We start from the raw sequence: 14,791 nt of genomic DNA on the forward strand, positions 1-14,791 counted from the left end.
ACACAACAACCTGAATTCCTAGTCTGTTTCTGAGGTGCTGCAGAACAGCCCCAAAGAGAAGCAGAGTTCATTTCTCTTTCTTTGACCTGTCTGACCCTTCCAGAGATTCCAGGCAGTGTCTCAGGCATTCGAGGAAGGGCACACCCTCCTTTAGTGCTTTTCCAGGTGACTTGGTCTGATGGTAGCAAGTACCGCATTTACCCCTGGCAAAACTTTAACAACCTCAGCAACATTAGCAAAAGTCCATTATTGACGTAGATGCACAAGTTAAGGGTGTGGTGTGTGTTCACAGCAAAAATGTGAGGTTATCGCTAAGGTTTGGTTTGCAGTGTAAAGTGTTGTGTAGTATGTTTTTTTATCTGTTTGAGGCAGAAGGGAGTTTCTTGATGATTTGTGTAGTCTGTTGTTCTTAGTAGAAACCTGCTGTGTGAGGAGTCTGATACAGTTAAGAGCTGTCCAATAACCTGGCATTTCCTTATGACCATTAACTTGTCACCAAGGGTTTGCACTTACCCAACCTTAACTGGCTTAAAATTAAGTTTCTGTTTATGCTAATGTGGCATTTCTAATAGAGGAGGTGTAGGAGGCTATTGGGGACACATGGAAAAGTGGAGAAGGGATGGCTCTCCTCACTTTTCCTTATGGTGTGAGGAAAATGACTGGAGCACAGATGTTTATGATAGTGGAGAAAGCAGAGAGTCAAGTGAGGAGGGTAGGAATGGGTTGAGGAGGGCAGGAATGGGTACAGAAATATCTCTGTGTATCAGTTGTCACATCATTATTGCAGGGCTAATGAGGTAGGTAATGTTCACCTGAGAAAAGACTTTTCCCTGTGAATCTGCAGGACCTGTTGTGGGATGGAGGAGGTGAATGCCCTCCAGTTCCCCTACTTATCCCATCCCAATTTTATGGAAAGATGTAGGTAAGGGTGAGGTTATAGAAGATGCCCCACTTCTTGTTTGACTTATGAGATGGCAGGTTAAGGCACTTTGTGCATTCTTCTCTCGTGGCCTAAATCTTACTCCAGCTCAACAATGCCTGTACCATTATGGGAGAACCTGTCCTATGTAGCATCTGCTCTGCCAAGCCATTCAAGGCTCTTCAGAGTAGAGGAGCCTCTCTTGAAGCCACAGAGCTTTGAAAGAAGCTAGGGAACCTCTAGCACTGGAGCTCATAGCTCCTGTACCCTGGGAATCCTGGCTGCTGCTTCCCATGAGTGGGCCTGGGTTCACAGCATACAGGAGCTAGGGACCTCAGTGCTGGGGGCTCTCCTGCTCTTGTGGGAGGTCTGTGGCTTTGACAGAGACTCCCAGGCTCTGAGGTGCTATGTATGTTACATATGACAGGCTGCCCTTGCCAAGGAGTGGAGGCTGTTCTTTATGTCATGTCCCCACTACATCAGATGGAAGGGAGGCTGTGGGGAGCACATCTTCCCACCTGACCATGTGCACCATTGGAGTCCTCCTTGAGCCCTCACTGCTGCCCCCTTTGCAGGAGGACTCACCTGCCTCATTAGACTGACAGTGTCATGTGGTGAACTTCTTCTGATGAGGATCCCTGCAAACCAAAAGTATCTTGCTATCCAAGAAAGGTGATTGAGGAGTGGGTCTATCAGACAGATTAAGAGAGTGCTTTGCTTCCTATAAAGAGTAGAGGGGGGAGGATTGTAAATTATTCAGTTGTTCCTTCCACACCCACCATACTAATGTGATGGTCTCTATCTTGTCTGACATATCAGGGATTGAACAGAGACTCTCCAGATCTTCAGCAAAGAGCCAAGCATTTGGTTTAGGGCTGTAGCAGACTTACACCTCCTGTTGATTGGGTAAAAAGGGGACATGTAACACTTATTGACTAGTGGAGTTACGCTTATGCTTTATATGTCAAAAAATGTGACCATGCACCCTAGAGCTAGGAGTGCTATAGGATTTGTTGAGGCTAGGGGAAATTTTTGGAGATTAGGAGATCTGGAGGCATGCTGTGGCAAAGGTAAGGGGAAACTACTGGGGACCTTCCTTCCTTCCTCCCACAGTCTCCTGGACCCCATCTCCTAATAGTTTTCTGTCCATTTTTGTGAGCACCGGGCTGGTCATCTTCTCTGAGGCCATCCTGGCTTTAGTCCTATTGGAAACAATATTAGATGGTAGGCATCTTTACAAAGGGCAGCGTCACTTCCACATGCAAATGGTGGTTCCCTTAGGCGGTGTATGGCTTCAGTCACGTTTGGTCACAGCAAATGGTGGCTGCTTTGAATAAGTCAGTTAGCTACATAATAACCATTGCCAGTATTATAGACATAAAGAAAAGGAGTACTAGTGGCACCTTAGAGACTAACCAATTTATTTGAGCATAAGCTTTCGTGAGCTACAGCTCACTTCAGCTTATGCTCAAATAAATTGGTTAGTCTCTAAGGTGCCACTAGTACTCCTTTTCTTTTTGCGAATACAGACTAACACGCTGCTACTCTGAAACCTGTTATTATAGACATAATCATCAATGCCACTTTTGCTGTACTGCTGCAAACTGGTTTGACACCACTCAATTAAGTAAAGTAGTTAATTGTTAATCATTTTTTCTTTGCATGGTTTTTCTTTTTCTGAGAATAAAGAATTCTTTCTGCGTGTATTTTCACAACAACAAAAGTGTTCCAAAAAAAAAAGTGACACCCTTTCAGAAAATCACTTTTTTCAGATTTTTAAATACTCTGATATTTGACAACTACAAAATCTTGGAACTCAAATACACTTTAGAAAATTCAGACATATTCAGATTTATAATATCCATTACTTTTCTCCAAAAATATTTAGGTGAGAACAGAATTACAAAAGTCTCAAGGGGAGATTCTGACACAACCGTAACTATGATGTTCATATAGTTAAATGTTTGTTCTATTTTATTAGTGATGTTCCCACCCAAATTTACGGAACATTTTTGATAAAATCACATTGGAGGATCTGTGGACCTGGCCCTGAAGGAGGATGGTGCCAGATCCACAGAACTGATCCACACTTGTTTGTGTTTAAGACTGTATAATCTTAGCTAAATTGGCCTGATTTTCCCTTCACACCTAATTTATACCAGTGTAACTCCCTTGACTTCAGAGGAGTTACCCATGATTTTCATTAATGTGAGATAAAAATGAGATCCTGATAATTCTGAAAGGTGGATCTGGTGCTCTGCCACAAGTGGTCTTTGACCCATAGAGATATTGTTGAATTAGTTTATTGGTAATACAAGTGAAAGTTAAAATAAATTCATTCATGTCATCTTGAGAAATAATCTCATTTATGAGATCTTCAGGGGCAGAACCCAGTACTCCAGGGGATGAGTGACTGGTCTGGGGTTCTTCAAGTAGCAATCCTCTGGTTGAAGAGCCATTGTAGGACCCGTGGACCTGACTTCCAGAAGAAAGGACATTTTTGGGTAGCAATTTTACTATTTAAAGTGTGGTCCTGCTCTAAAAAGTGACACTGTGGGCTTCCACACTTAGGGCTGGTCTCCACTAATTAACTAGGTTGACATAAGGCAGTTTATGTCAACCTAATTATGTCAGTGTCTACACTACAGCCTTCTTCCAGCTGATGTACATTCCCTATGTGGCAGGACACCTCCTTCATCTCTCCGGACTTAGCACTTCTTCCTCTGGTGATGGTGGGCCTGGGGTAATCAGCCTCATTTAGGGCAGAGTTTGCCTTCCCTCTTCTGTGCTCCTTTGGTTGTATTTTCAGGGTCGGCCTATGGGGTGATCCTCCACCAAACAAAAAGGAAACTGCCTCATAAACACAAACACCCCAGGGGTATACCTTTCGCCGCCTCCTTGCTGGTGCAGGGTGTCGTCCTGTTGATTGCCCTGGGGTGTCAGTCTTTCCTCTAGCAGGCGCTCAGGTTTGTCTGTTTCCCCTATAGGAAGGAGCACAGCCTCTCACCCTGGCGTAGGTTATTTTCCTGCTGCCACTAGCCTGACAGGAGCTTGTCTCTCTCTCTTCCCCCTTTCTCTCACCAGAGGAGAGGGTTTTAAAAGATCTCAGGCAGCCCTTAATTGGATTCAGGTGTCTCTAATTGACCTAAGGTAGCCCCTTCTCAGCTAGTAGGGAAGAGGGCCTTTAACATTCTAGGGTTAACATATCTGCCTTCCAGCACCCTCTTGCAGCCTGTCCGGCTTGACTTTGTCATACCTACTACATTGACATAATAACTCCACCTCCACAAGAGGTGTTAGGCTCATGTTGGTGTAGCTAGGGTGACCCAGGGTCTGTGTAGACACTGCGTCCCTTCCGTCGACTGTTGGCTGTCTTGTCAATTTCATGGAAGGAGCCCAGCTGCTTCCTGGAGAGCTGGGCAGCTGGACCCTGCTCCCAGCTGAGAGCCGAGGTGAGAAGCCCTGGCGGCTTTGGAGCTGCCGGGAGTCAGGGTGAGAAGCTTCAGACCCTGCTGGGCGCTGGGCAGTCTTGTTAATTTCATGGCTGGATGAGATGTGAAATTGATAAGGCTGCCCAGCTCTTGGAGCGGGAGTGGAGCCAAGAAACAGAGGCAACTGAACCTCAGTCTATGGGGGTGAGAAAGCTCCGGGCGGCTTCCCCCATTCTTCCTGGGGATCGGTGTGTGTGTGTGTGGGGGGGGGGGGGCAGCCCACTGAGAGCCTGTGGGGCAGCTGGACTCCCGGCAGGGAGTTGCCGGTGGAGTGGAGAGACTGGGCTCTCAGTGCCCCATGCTGCCCTTCTTAGGTCAGTGGAAGCACTCCTCAATGAGGATGCGCATCACCGACCTAAGGAGACGGTAGTGTGGACATGCAGTAATTACTGTGGTTGCTCTATGTTGACCTACTGTAGGTTGACTTCTACTTCTAGAGTAGACATACCCTTAGTGTCTCAGTGACTTACAGATCAGATTTGCTCATTGTACAAGTGAAATGGTTTTCCTAAGTCCCAGAATCACAATCTCAACCTGGGATGAGAAAATCAATCTGACTGTCTCTCTGATTTGTGCATCATCACCTGCAATAAAGATTCTTCAGGATAAATCCTGCCCTTATTTGCACTGTGCAATCCCATTGTCTTTGAGTGCAGTTGAGGTTAGAATTTGGTCTTTAGTTGGAATTTACATAACCACTTTAATGAAGTGAGAGCTAGAATAGAATCCAGCTTGCTTACCTGATATCTGTATTGGCTCTCAGGGCTAACGAGTAAATAGTAGTAAAATCTTATTTTGGTCATGAGCACAAGCTGATACTACTGAGTACACACATGAATGGATCTGTTAAGAAGGTGCTGTTTAATGTAGTCAATTTTCAAAGTAGAATTTCACTTTAAAAGAGCCAGTTATTTAAATGAGTCTTCAGGTCTGAGAGGATACAGTGTAATTTCTAACTTCATAAAACTTACATAGTTTAGCATTCCTCCATACATAGCAGTGTTTGAATTTGCAGAGTGAATGCTGCACAAAGCTTTTAAAGGATAATTTGTTTTATTCTATACTATACCTAAATATTTAATCAGTGTCAATTATAAATTAATAACTTGTTTTAAATAATTTTAATTTAACTAGTATTTTTTCCCTAGGGATTCAACAAATGAAACTACTGCACATTCAGATGCTGGCAGTGAGCTTGAAGAAACAGAAGTCAAAGGAAAGAGAAAAAGGGGCCGTCCTGGCAGGCCTCCAGTATGTGGTGTTTAGTTTTGTGTTGTTGTGCATCAATTTAAACTTGACTGCAGATTGTTCTCCCATCCTGTCCTCTTAGTGATCACATTGTAGGTTTGCAATGAACAATTTGTCAAACTATATGAAGATTTATAGTGCATAATACATGTCAGACTGATTTGAAAAAATTGTTTGCTGAAATAGAAGTATAGCATCTAATTTAAAAGATAAGCTGGTAATAGCCATTAATATTTTTTCCTTTACATACATACATATTAAAATTTTACATTTTGTTATTTGTCCTATAATATTCTTCCCAGGCATGAGAGTAGTTTTATTAACCATAACTTCTTTCTACTATTAAAATTTGTAATGGATACTTCACTTAAATGTTGTGAAACGATACTTGAGTCATCTTTAAGTGGCTTTTAATTTCTTGTGAACTGGAAAGTATGCTCACGCTTTTAATATAATGTTTAGTTGTTCCCTAGGAAGATCTGTTCATGTAGGTTAAAAGATTAAGATAAATGAACATATTTTGTGTCCTGAATCCAGATAAGGAGCTTTGTTCTTTAGTATAATATAGTTATCGCTAGATTTGGTATCTGCTGTATAGGTATTTACTAACAGAAGGTTCTTCTTCAGGGGCCTTTGTACATTACCACATCATGAATGGGAATGTACCTAGGCAATTCAAAAACTTACAGTAACTAGTAAGTAACCCTTTTTATGTTTATAAGATATTTATTCATAAGAGAAGTAACTTCCTCAGCAGGCATATATAACTGTGGAGGCTATGTTTTATCAAGCTGTTCACTCTAGGTAGATTGTCAGTCATCACACGTATTAATATTAATGTTTGATTGTATAATCAGAATTACACAGTATGTAATAAGATTTTTTGTAAGAGTTTTACATAATTTTTTGTGAGCTTTTAATATTTTTGTCTATTTGCCAATTTGTTTCTTCCTCATGACTGTTCTGGTATCAGCTCAGCTAGAGTAGGTTAATGGAATATATGTTATAAGCGATCATGTAAGTATATAGAACATATCTGGTGTTTTAGAATATCTGGTTCTAAAAGATGATTATAAAGATTTGAAAATCCACCCAAGTACATGTACAGTAGGAAAATTACATTGTTTTCCTGTAGAATTTTAATCCTTAATTATCTATTGGTATGTTAGGTTTGTAGTTAACAGCTCTATCCACTGAAGGACTTCCAGCTTACCAGATCCGTTTTGCAAATGTTTCAGAATCTGTTGGAAGCATAGGACTGGAATGGACCTCCTGAGTCATTGAGTTCAGTCCCTTGCTATCGCAGGCAACCCTGTCATAAATTTATGAACAGCAGTTTATCAAGATCCATCTTAAAACCAGTTAGGTTGTATGCTACCACTATGCCTATTGAAGAATGTTCCAGAACCTGACTTCTCTCATGGGTACAGGGAGCTTCTCACACTGGTCTGGTCATGAATGCTGAGTATCTGTCTTGCATCCAGAAACCACTTCAATTATTTTTTGTCTTAAGCTTTCCAGCTGATCTTGCTGTCACATTTGTATTGTTTCCTTGTGAGTCCTCAGCTGAGTGTCCATGTGCTAGAAAGCAGCAGTTTCCTCTCAGTGCTCTTTCTGAGAGCGTTTTTTGTAGGTTTTTTATTTCTTCTCTCCTTCCCATAATTCCTAAAAATATATATGGAACTCTTTAGAAGGGATTCTAAGGGCAGCCTGGGGGAAAATCCTTGATCCAGTGGCATTTCCTTCTTGTGGTCAGCACAGCAGAGGCTCAGCTGCACTTCAGAAGACTGCTCTCTATAGCAGTTTTCCTGCTCACTGAAGTCTGGAAGTATGGCCTCTTCATAGTGGCCCAGGAGAGCTTTTTTTTAAACACACACAGGCAGCCTCCTACCTCAGTGAGATGTAGAAAATTTCTCAGATGGCCAATGACAGAAGGAGAAAATGCTTTAAATGTACTGGTGAGACAACACCCCGTTTTCAGTGGTGATCCTTAGGACCAGCACCTGCAAGCCAAGAGACTTTCTACTCTTTATCTCTCCAAACTCCTGTGTTTTTTCCCTCTGATTGCCACCTAAGGGCAAGTTCCATTGATCCTCCATGGCTTCTCTCTTAAGTTTGAGATGGAAATAGTTGAATTTCTCTTTTGAGAGGCTGAACAAGAACTCTCCTGTCCAAGGGCACCATCCAAATCAGACGTGGAAGGTTCCCTTCATTGTCCCTTCCCAAAACCACTGCCTGCAGATCTTCCTTGTATTTGTCAGAGCGCTCATCTGTTTCGGTGGCCTCTTCCTACCCAAACCAAAAGACCCAAGCTGCTGCTGCAGCTGCTGCTGCTCCTCCTCATCTGAGGAGTATACCACAAAGAAGGTCAACATCAAAAAGCAATAAGCCCGATTCATTTTTCTGGGTTTATCACAACAACTAAGTCAATTGTTTTATAAATCGACAGTCCAGCCTACTGTAATATTATCTGTTCTACTGGTCGCCTCTCAGAAAGGATATTTAAGAATTAGAGAAGGTTCAGAAAAAAAAACGTGATTTATTAGAGGCATGGAAAAACTCTGACATGAAGAGAGATTGAAGAGATAGGGATTGTTTACGTTAGAAAAAGGCAAGTAACGGGACATGAAAAAAAGAATAAAGGTAGATTGGGAGTATTTCTTCTTTCCTGTCTCGTGACACAAGAACAAGGGGACAGTGAATGAAACTGAAAGGAGGAAATTCAGAACTAAGAAAAGGAAATACTTTTTCACACAACACCTAATTACACTGTGGAACTCCTTGCTACAGGATTCCATTAAGGCAAAGAATCTTGCAAGTTTCAAAGAAGGATTGATCATTTACATAAATAACAAAAATATCCACGGTTGTTATGGTTAATGCTTAAAGTTTTGAAAAGGATATGAAACGACATACTTCGGAGTTCAACCACACTCCATTTGGGGTTAGGGTGAGACCTTCATGGGTGACAGATTATCCCACATCTGCCGAATGCAAAGTTTCATAGATTCCAAGGCCAAAAGGGACAATTATGATCATCTAGTCTAATCTCTTGTATAAAACAGGCCATAGAACTTCCCCAAAATAATTCATAGCTTATCTTTTTAGAAAAACATCCAGTCTTGATTTAAAAATTGTGTTGTTCCAATGGTTAATTATTCTCATTGTTAAAACTTTATGCCTTATTTTCAGTCTGAATGTCCAGCAAATGCATTTACACATTTCTCTGCTAGAATGAAGAGCTCGTTATTAAATATTTGTTTGCCATGTAGATACTTGTAATCAAGTCATCCTTTAATCTTCTCTTTGTTACGCTAAATAGCTTGAGCTCCTTAAGTCTATTGTAATCCTTTAATCATTCTTGTGGCTCTTCTCTGAACCGTCTTCAGTTTATCAACGTCTTTCCTGAATTGTGGGCACCAGAGCTGGAAACGGTATTCCAGCAGTGGTTGCACCAGTGCCAAATAGAGAGGTAAAATAACCTTCCTACTTGAGATTCATCTGTTTAAGCACCTTCCTCTGAAAAAGCTGGTGCTGGCCACTGACCGAGACAGGATACCGGACTAGATGGGCCACAGACCTGATCCAGTATAGCAATTCCTATGTTCTTGAATTTTGGCTGCAGGGACATATTTTTTTCTTTTCCAATTAATCTGAATCAGATATAGAAATCTCCTTTGGAGGGAGATGACCTGGATGGCTGAGCTGTTACATACCAATCTGGAGATCAAATAATAATCTTTTATTCATTCAGTTCAAGAAAGACCTCCCTCTAAATGCAGTTGAAAGAAATGAAAAAGTAGTTTTTCTGATCCTTAAAAGGCTTGAGAAAAAAAGTGGACCCTGTATGGTTCTATCCAGCTAAGAGGCCCTCAACATAGTATTTTTAACAATGCATCAGTTACAACAGGATCTGTGATCTCCCCATTAATTCTCTATGCTCTTCTTGATTCAAATACAGAAGGGAATAACTAGTTGAGAACTAAAGGCAAAATCAAATTAAAAACTCAAATCTTATAAAATAGCTTTTCATAAATTAATAGATTTTAAGCCCAGAGTGAACCATGACCATATAATGGGATTCCGTGAATATCACAAGCCACAGGAAAGCTTCACCCAGTGTTTACTGCATGAGACCCAATAACCTGTGGTTGAGCTAGTGTGTATTTCCTAGAAAGACTTCAGATCTTCATTTAAATACTCCAAGTGATGGAGAATCTACCCTATTCCGTGGTAATCTGTTCCTGTGGGTAAATACTGTCACAGTTAAAAATTTGCACCTTATTTTCAGTTTGAATTTTTTAACTTCTGTTTTTGCCATTGGATTATCTTATGCTTTTGTCTGCTAGATTAGAATGCTCTAATAATAAATAACTTCTCTTCATATAAATATTCGTATACCATGATCAAAATCCCTCTTAATGTTTTCTCTGATAAACTAAATATGTTGTACTCCTTAAGTCTCTCATTGTAAGGCATGTTTTCCAGACCTCATGTTGTTAGCTATCTTGTACATTAAAGCCTGTGGCGGCATTGTATTTTTGGACAGAGTTGTCTTCGCTCTAGATCACAGAAATATATAGCTGATAATTTGGGATACAGATATCTCCCCTAGAGAAAACTTCATCCCAGCAATACTGATGGCACAAAACTACTCTGCTAATCCCTCATTAAAACCTTGAAGGATTCCTCAATGAAGTAAGTCCAGAAAACTCAGCCAGAGAACCTAGGAGCAGTTACAGAACAACCCGCCTTAATTCCATGTGCTTCTAATGCAGACAGAGCTGCATGTTCTTTAATCCCTCTATTCCTGTGGCACTGAAAGTGTTTCTCCAGCAGTCGTGAAAAGGGCTCTTCTTGTGGGAGGGTGGTGGTGAGGATGCTGAGCCAGCTGGCCCAAGATTTTCAGGGGTCAGGGTGAAAAAAAATGTTCATGCTTGGACAAGTACAGCCACGTAGGCTTTAGAAATGATCAAAAAGGGATATCATAAAGATTTTCAGTGTTCTCCTCCTATTGCATTCCTTTTTCCCCACCCAGAGAAGTAGTAAGTCATACTGGACTCAATTCAGAACTTACTATATCCATCAGCAGAAGAGAGAGGAGCAGGTTTATACTTCAAATTCTGTGTTATCACTAAAAACAAACAAAACAAAACTGGAGGCTTCCACCCATTACTCATTTTCTTGTCTTTGGATCTGCAGATATGGAAAGCACAATTTGGATGGAAATGTTAGCTCTCCATATTTTGGAAATTGCCCCCTCGTGATATCCATTGTTCAGCTGATCTAAGAGAAGTCTTTCTCTGTGTCCCCATTAACTCCTGCCAATCAATATTTTCTCCAGTTTGCTATCCAGAATCAATGTTTGCAAATTAAGACTTTGCCACTGAGTCTCTCACTTGCCGCTCGGATGTTTCTGAAACTGATGAAGATCCTAGTACCAAGTCGCACATAGGAGGGACTCATATCTTTCATTACCTATTTAACCTCTTGGTAAAAGCTTTGTCCACAGAATCAGCAGTCCAGCACAAATCCAGGACAACTCAGGTTCATAGTTTAACTTACAGTGTAACTCCTTAATGCCACTTCAAAACACCCGCCACTTGGGGACCAAATAAAGTCCATCTTGGGCCTTGTCTAATTGTTTTGTGAAAAAAGCCTCAAGACACATAGTACGCAATAGATCAGTTTCTCAGTACTCCACAGTCTTGACATGGAGCTGCTTTTGGTTAACTAGCTTGGTAGTCTAATATGCAAACATAGTCCCATTGGCAGTGCTTTTTCTGTATATGTCTGAATAATGTTCTCATAAGAAATGGGAGGAACTTCCTTCCTATCTCTTGTAGGGTCGGGGCTGGCATCTCGAGTCCATATGCTCGCAACTTCCTGATCCTATGCCGCCTAGCCTCAATTTAAGTTAGAGTTCTGAGGAACAAACAGCCCTAATGTATGCCACTGGTGTAAGGTCCCTCAGTGACCTTAAACCATGGGGTATGAGGCACAGTTGTGCTCTACTCTGCCTTGCTCCTCCTCCTTTCTCCTAGCCCACCCGCTGGCACGCATCTGACTCACCGTTTCTTCCTCTTATGCCAGGGGTATGGAGAAGGCTGGCACAGAAGTCAGTTCTTCAGCCTGCCCAGGCTTTTTTCCAGGTGAGAGTTTCCCTGTGCAGAGGGAATTCTCTGCTGGGCATATCTGGCCATTTGAAGTCCACATGTTGCTGCTATGTTCAACCATGCCAAATGGATTTAACAAACCATAGACTATGACCCTTAATGCTTCATTCTATGCTTTGTGGAAGTCTAGGCACAACCTACTCAGCATCAGTAAACCCCTGGTGGAGCCTCTATCGAGGCCTGGATGAACAGAATGTTTTTCTATGTTTCAAGGCAAATAGTCACACCAGGAGACTTTCTACAGAATAAATCTTCTTCTTTGAGTGCTTCCTCATATCAATTCCAGTTAGATGTGCGCACGCTGCATACACAGCCGTTGGAGAGTTTTACCCCAGCAATACCTTATGGGTCGGCTGTAGAGCTCCCTGGAGTGGCACCTTCATGGCGCTCGATATATACCCCAGCCTACCCAGTGCCTCCTCAGTTCCTTCTTACCACCCTTGACAGTTGCTGGAACTGTGGAGTCCTGCTTCACTTGCTCTCCACTCTCCCTAGTGTTTATCTAATAGTTAATAGTTTATAGTTGTTGTTGTTAGTTGTAGTTGGTTTACTTCGTGTTAGTGGGGTTGGGGGGAGGGGGTTGCCCTTCCTCCCCGATTCTTCTCTTGGTCTCATGCCCAAAGCTCAAGGATTCAAGCCCTGCGGTTCCTGCTCTAAGCCCATGCCAATGGGTGACCCCCATGACTCTTGAAGTGTTTCGGGGAGGCTCATCAAGCAGAGAAGTGCAGGATCTGTAAAGGGTTTCGTCCCCAGACTAAGGAGGAGCGGGATTTTTGTTTAAAGCAGCTCGTCATGGAGGTGGCTCTCAGCCCTCAGCATCCTGCGGCGTGCCAAGAACCAGCACCGAGCGCCTCGGTGAGCAGCAACCTGGCAGCAGCAGCAGGAGTGGCACCGCAGTTCGACTCTAATCGAGACCCACAGCACTGATGCTCCCCGGCACCGCAACTGGCAGCATCGGCCTGGCACCGCTCCCATTCTCCTGGCCAGAAGCAGCACTGGAAGCAGGAAAAGGGTGGCCCGCTTCTGCAGAGACCAGTCTCCCTGGAACCGCCGGTGAAGATGCGTCCTGGAGGGGAGCGTCTTGGGGCACAGGCTACGACCCTGGCACTGTTGACAGTGGCTCTCTCCTCAGGGCCATTGAGTCCGGTACCGCTGGACTCCCTGGCATGCAGCATGGTTGAGACCCAGTTGCCGTCTACCCCAGATACTTTTGCGTCTGCAAGGGATCTTATTGCCATGACGGCATCGGCATCCCTCCCGTGGCACCATCCCAGGGCAAGCCGACCCTGAATCACCCATCGGCACCATTGATGGAGCTACGTCACTGATCCCGCTCTTGGCACCATTCCCAGTCCCGCCGCTTGCAGTCCCAGCACCGCTCTCCTTTGTGGCGCCGGTTGTACTCGCGGCGGTACTGCTCTTGCTCCTGTCGCCAGTCCAGATACCGCTCTTCCCGCTGGTTGTTGTCAAGGAGCAGATCCTGGACTTGCCACCATTCAACATCTCTGCCCAGATCCAGGCGCTGTTCCAGGTCTCGGTACCGGTCCAGGTCCTGGAACTGCTCCCCAGCCTCGCAGCACTGTTCCCCATCGCCGTAAACCGGCGCAGATCTGCTTGGCACCGGCTTGGCCATCACACTCTGCTTCTCACTCTTTGGGATCAGAGGTGGGGTCGTGTTTTTCGGACCTTAGCTTCCTGGAGGGAGGGGTAGGATCTTGGCGGGCGCAGGGGCCCAGTCAGTGGCCGTTCTGGATGCCATGGGCATACCGCCAGGCCCAGGGTTCTCCGTCTAGGGCTTCAGTCCCATCCGAGCTGCGAGTGCCAGAGGCTACTGCCAGCCGGCCTGCCCCGGGGGGCACGGAGACTGTGGTGGCTTCTCTCCCCGCTTCAGGACCTCCTCAGACACCAATTCCTGGACTGGCCCCCAAGGTCAGTGGCACAGAACAACTAGCCCCAGCTCTGCAAGGAACCCTACACCACCCTCTCCCCCGCGTGGCCGCCTCCTTACCCGACGAGGCAGTAGCAGGCACTGCTGTCTCGGGTCCCACTCCGATAGACCTCCGTGCCCACCAGGACCTCCTGTGCTTGGTGGCACGGAATATGAACCTTCGGGCGGAGGAGGTGGTAGAGGTGGAGGACCCCACTGTGGACATTCGGACTGCAGAAGCTCCATCGGGGTGGCCCTGTCCCTTATTCAGACCATCCAAGATAATGTCAGGACAATCTGGCAGACTCCTGCGTCCATCCCCCTGACTGCTAAGGGGGTGGAGCGGAAATACTTTGTCCCCTTGAAGGGGTATGATTATCTGTTCACCCACCCACAGCCCTGTTCGCTCGTGGTTGCATCCGTGAATGAAAAGGAATGACATGGCCAGCCGTCCCCAGCGACCATATCAAAGGACACCAATCGCCTTGATTTGTTTGGACACAAAGTTTACTCTTCGGGGGGACTTCAGCTCAGGATTGCTAATCAGCAGGCGCTCCTGAGTCATTACAATTTTAACTCCTGGAACTTCATGCTGAAGTTTTAAGGAGTTGGTACCTCCTGAGTCCAGAGAGGAGTTTGGGACTCTGGTTGATGAAGGCAAAACAGTGGCACGGACCTCTTTGCAGGCCTCGCCGGACCCTGTGGACTCTGCCGCATGTACTTGGTCTTCAGGGATCGCGATGAGGCGTATCTCCTAGCTACAAGCCTCCGGCCTGCCCCCAGAGCTTTAGCAAACACTGCAGGACCTCCGCTTTGATGGCGAGGGCCTGTTCTCGGAAAAGACTGACTCAAGGCTACATAGCCTTAAGGATTCAAGGGCGACAATGAAGTCCCTGGACCTGCACACACCAGCTACCCAGCAGAAACCCTTCAAGCCTCAACAGCCACAACAATGCGCATATCGTCCTCAGCTGAGATAGGACTTCTATAGGAGGTGGGGGCATAATGGCAGGAGGAAACCCTCCAACCC

At 44.5% G+C, this 14,791-nt stretch overlaps 1 protein-coding gene across 4 annotated transcripts in view; it reads left to right on the forward strand.

Annotated features, from left to right (window-relative positions):
* The window catches only part of STAG1 (stromal antigen 1), a 365,202-nt gene that overhangs the window by 70,874 nt on the left and 279,537 nt on the right, over positions 1 to 14,791 (forward strand). For 3 of the 4 annotated variants that reach the window (XM_037909148.2, XM_037909146.2, XM_043521994.1), the window contains one exon: positions 5,559 to 5,661. In XM_037909148.2, coding sequence (XP_037765076.1) covers positions 5,559 to 5,661 — 103 coding nt within the window. Of the gene's footprint in view, positions 1 to 5,558; positions 5,751 to 14,791 lie in introns of those variants that run through there. The other variant, XM_037909149.2, reaches the window with a different exon arrangement.

Source organism: Chelonia mydas, chromosome 9 (genome assembly GCF_015237465.2).
Source record: "Chelonia mydas isolate rCheMyd1 chromosome 9, rCheMyd1.pri.v2, whole genome shotgun sequence".
NCBI classification, from domain to species: domain Eukaryota; kingdom Metazoa; phylum Chordata; order Testudines; family Cheloniidae; genus Chelonia; species Chelonia mydas.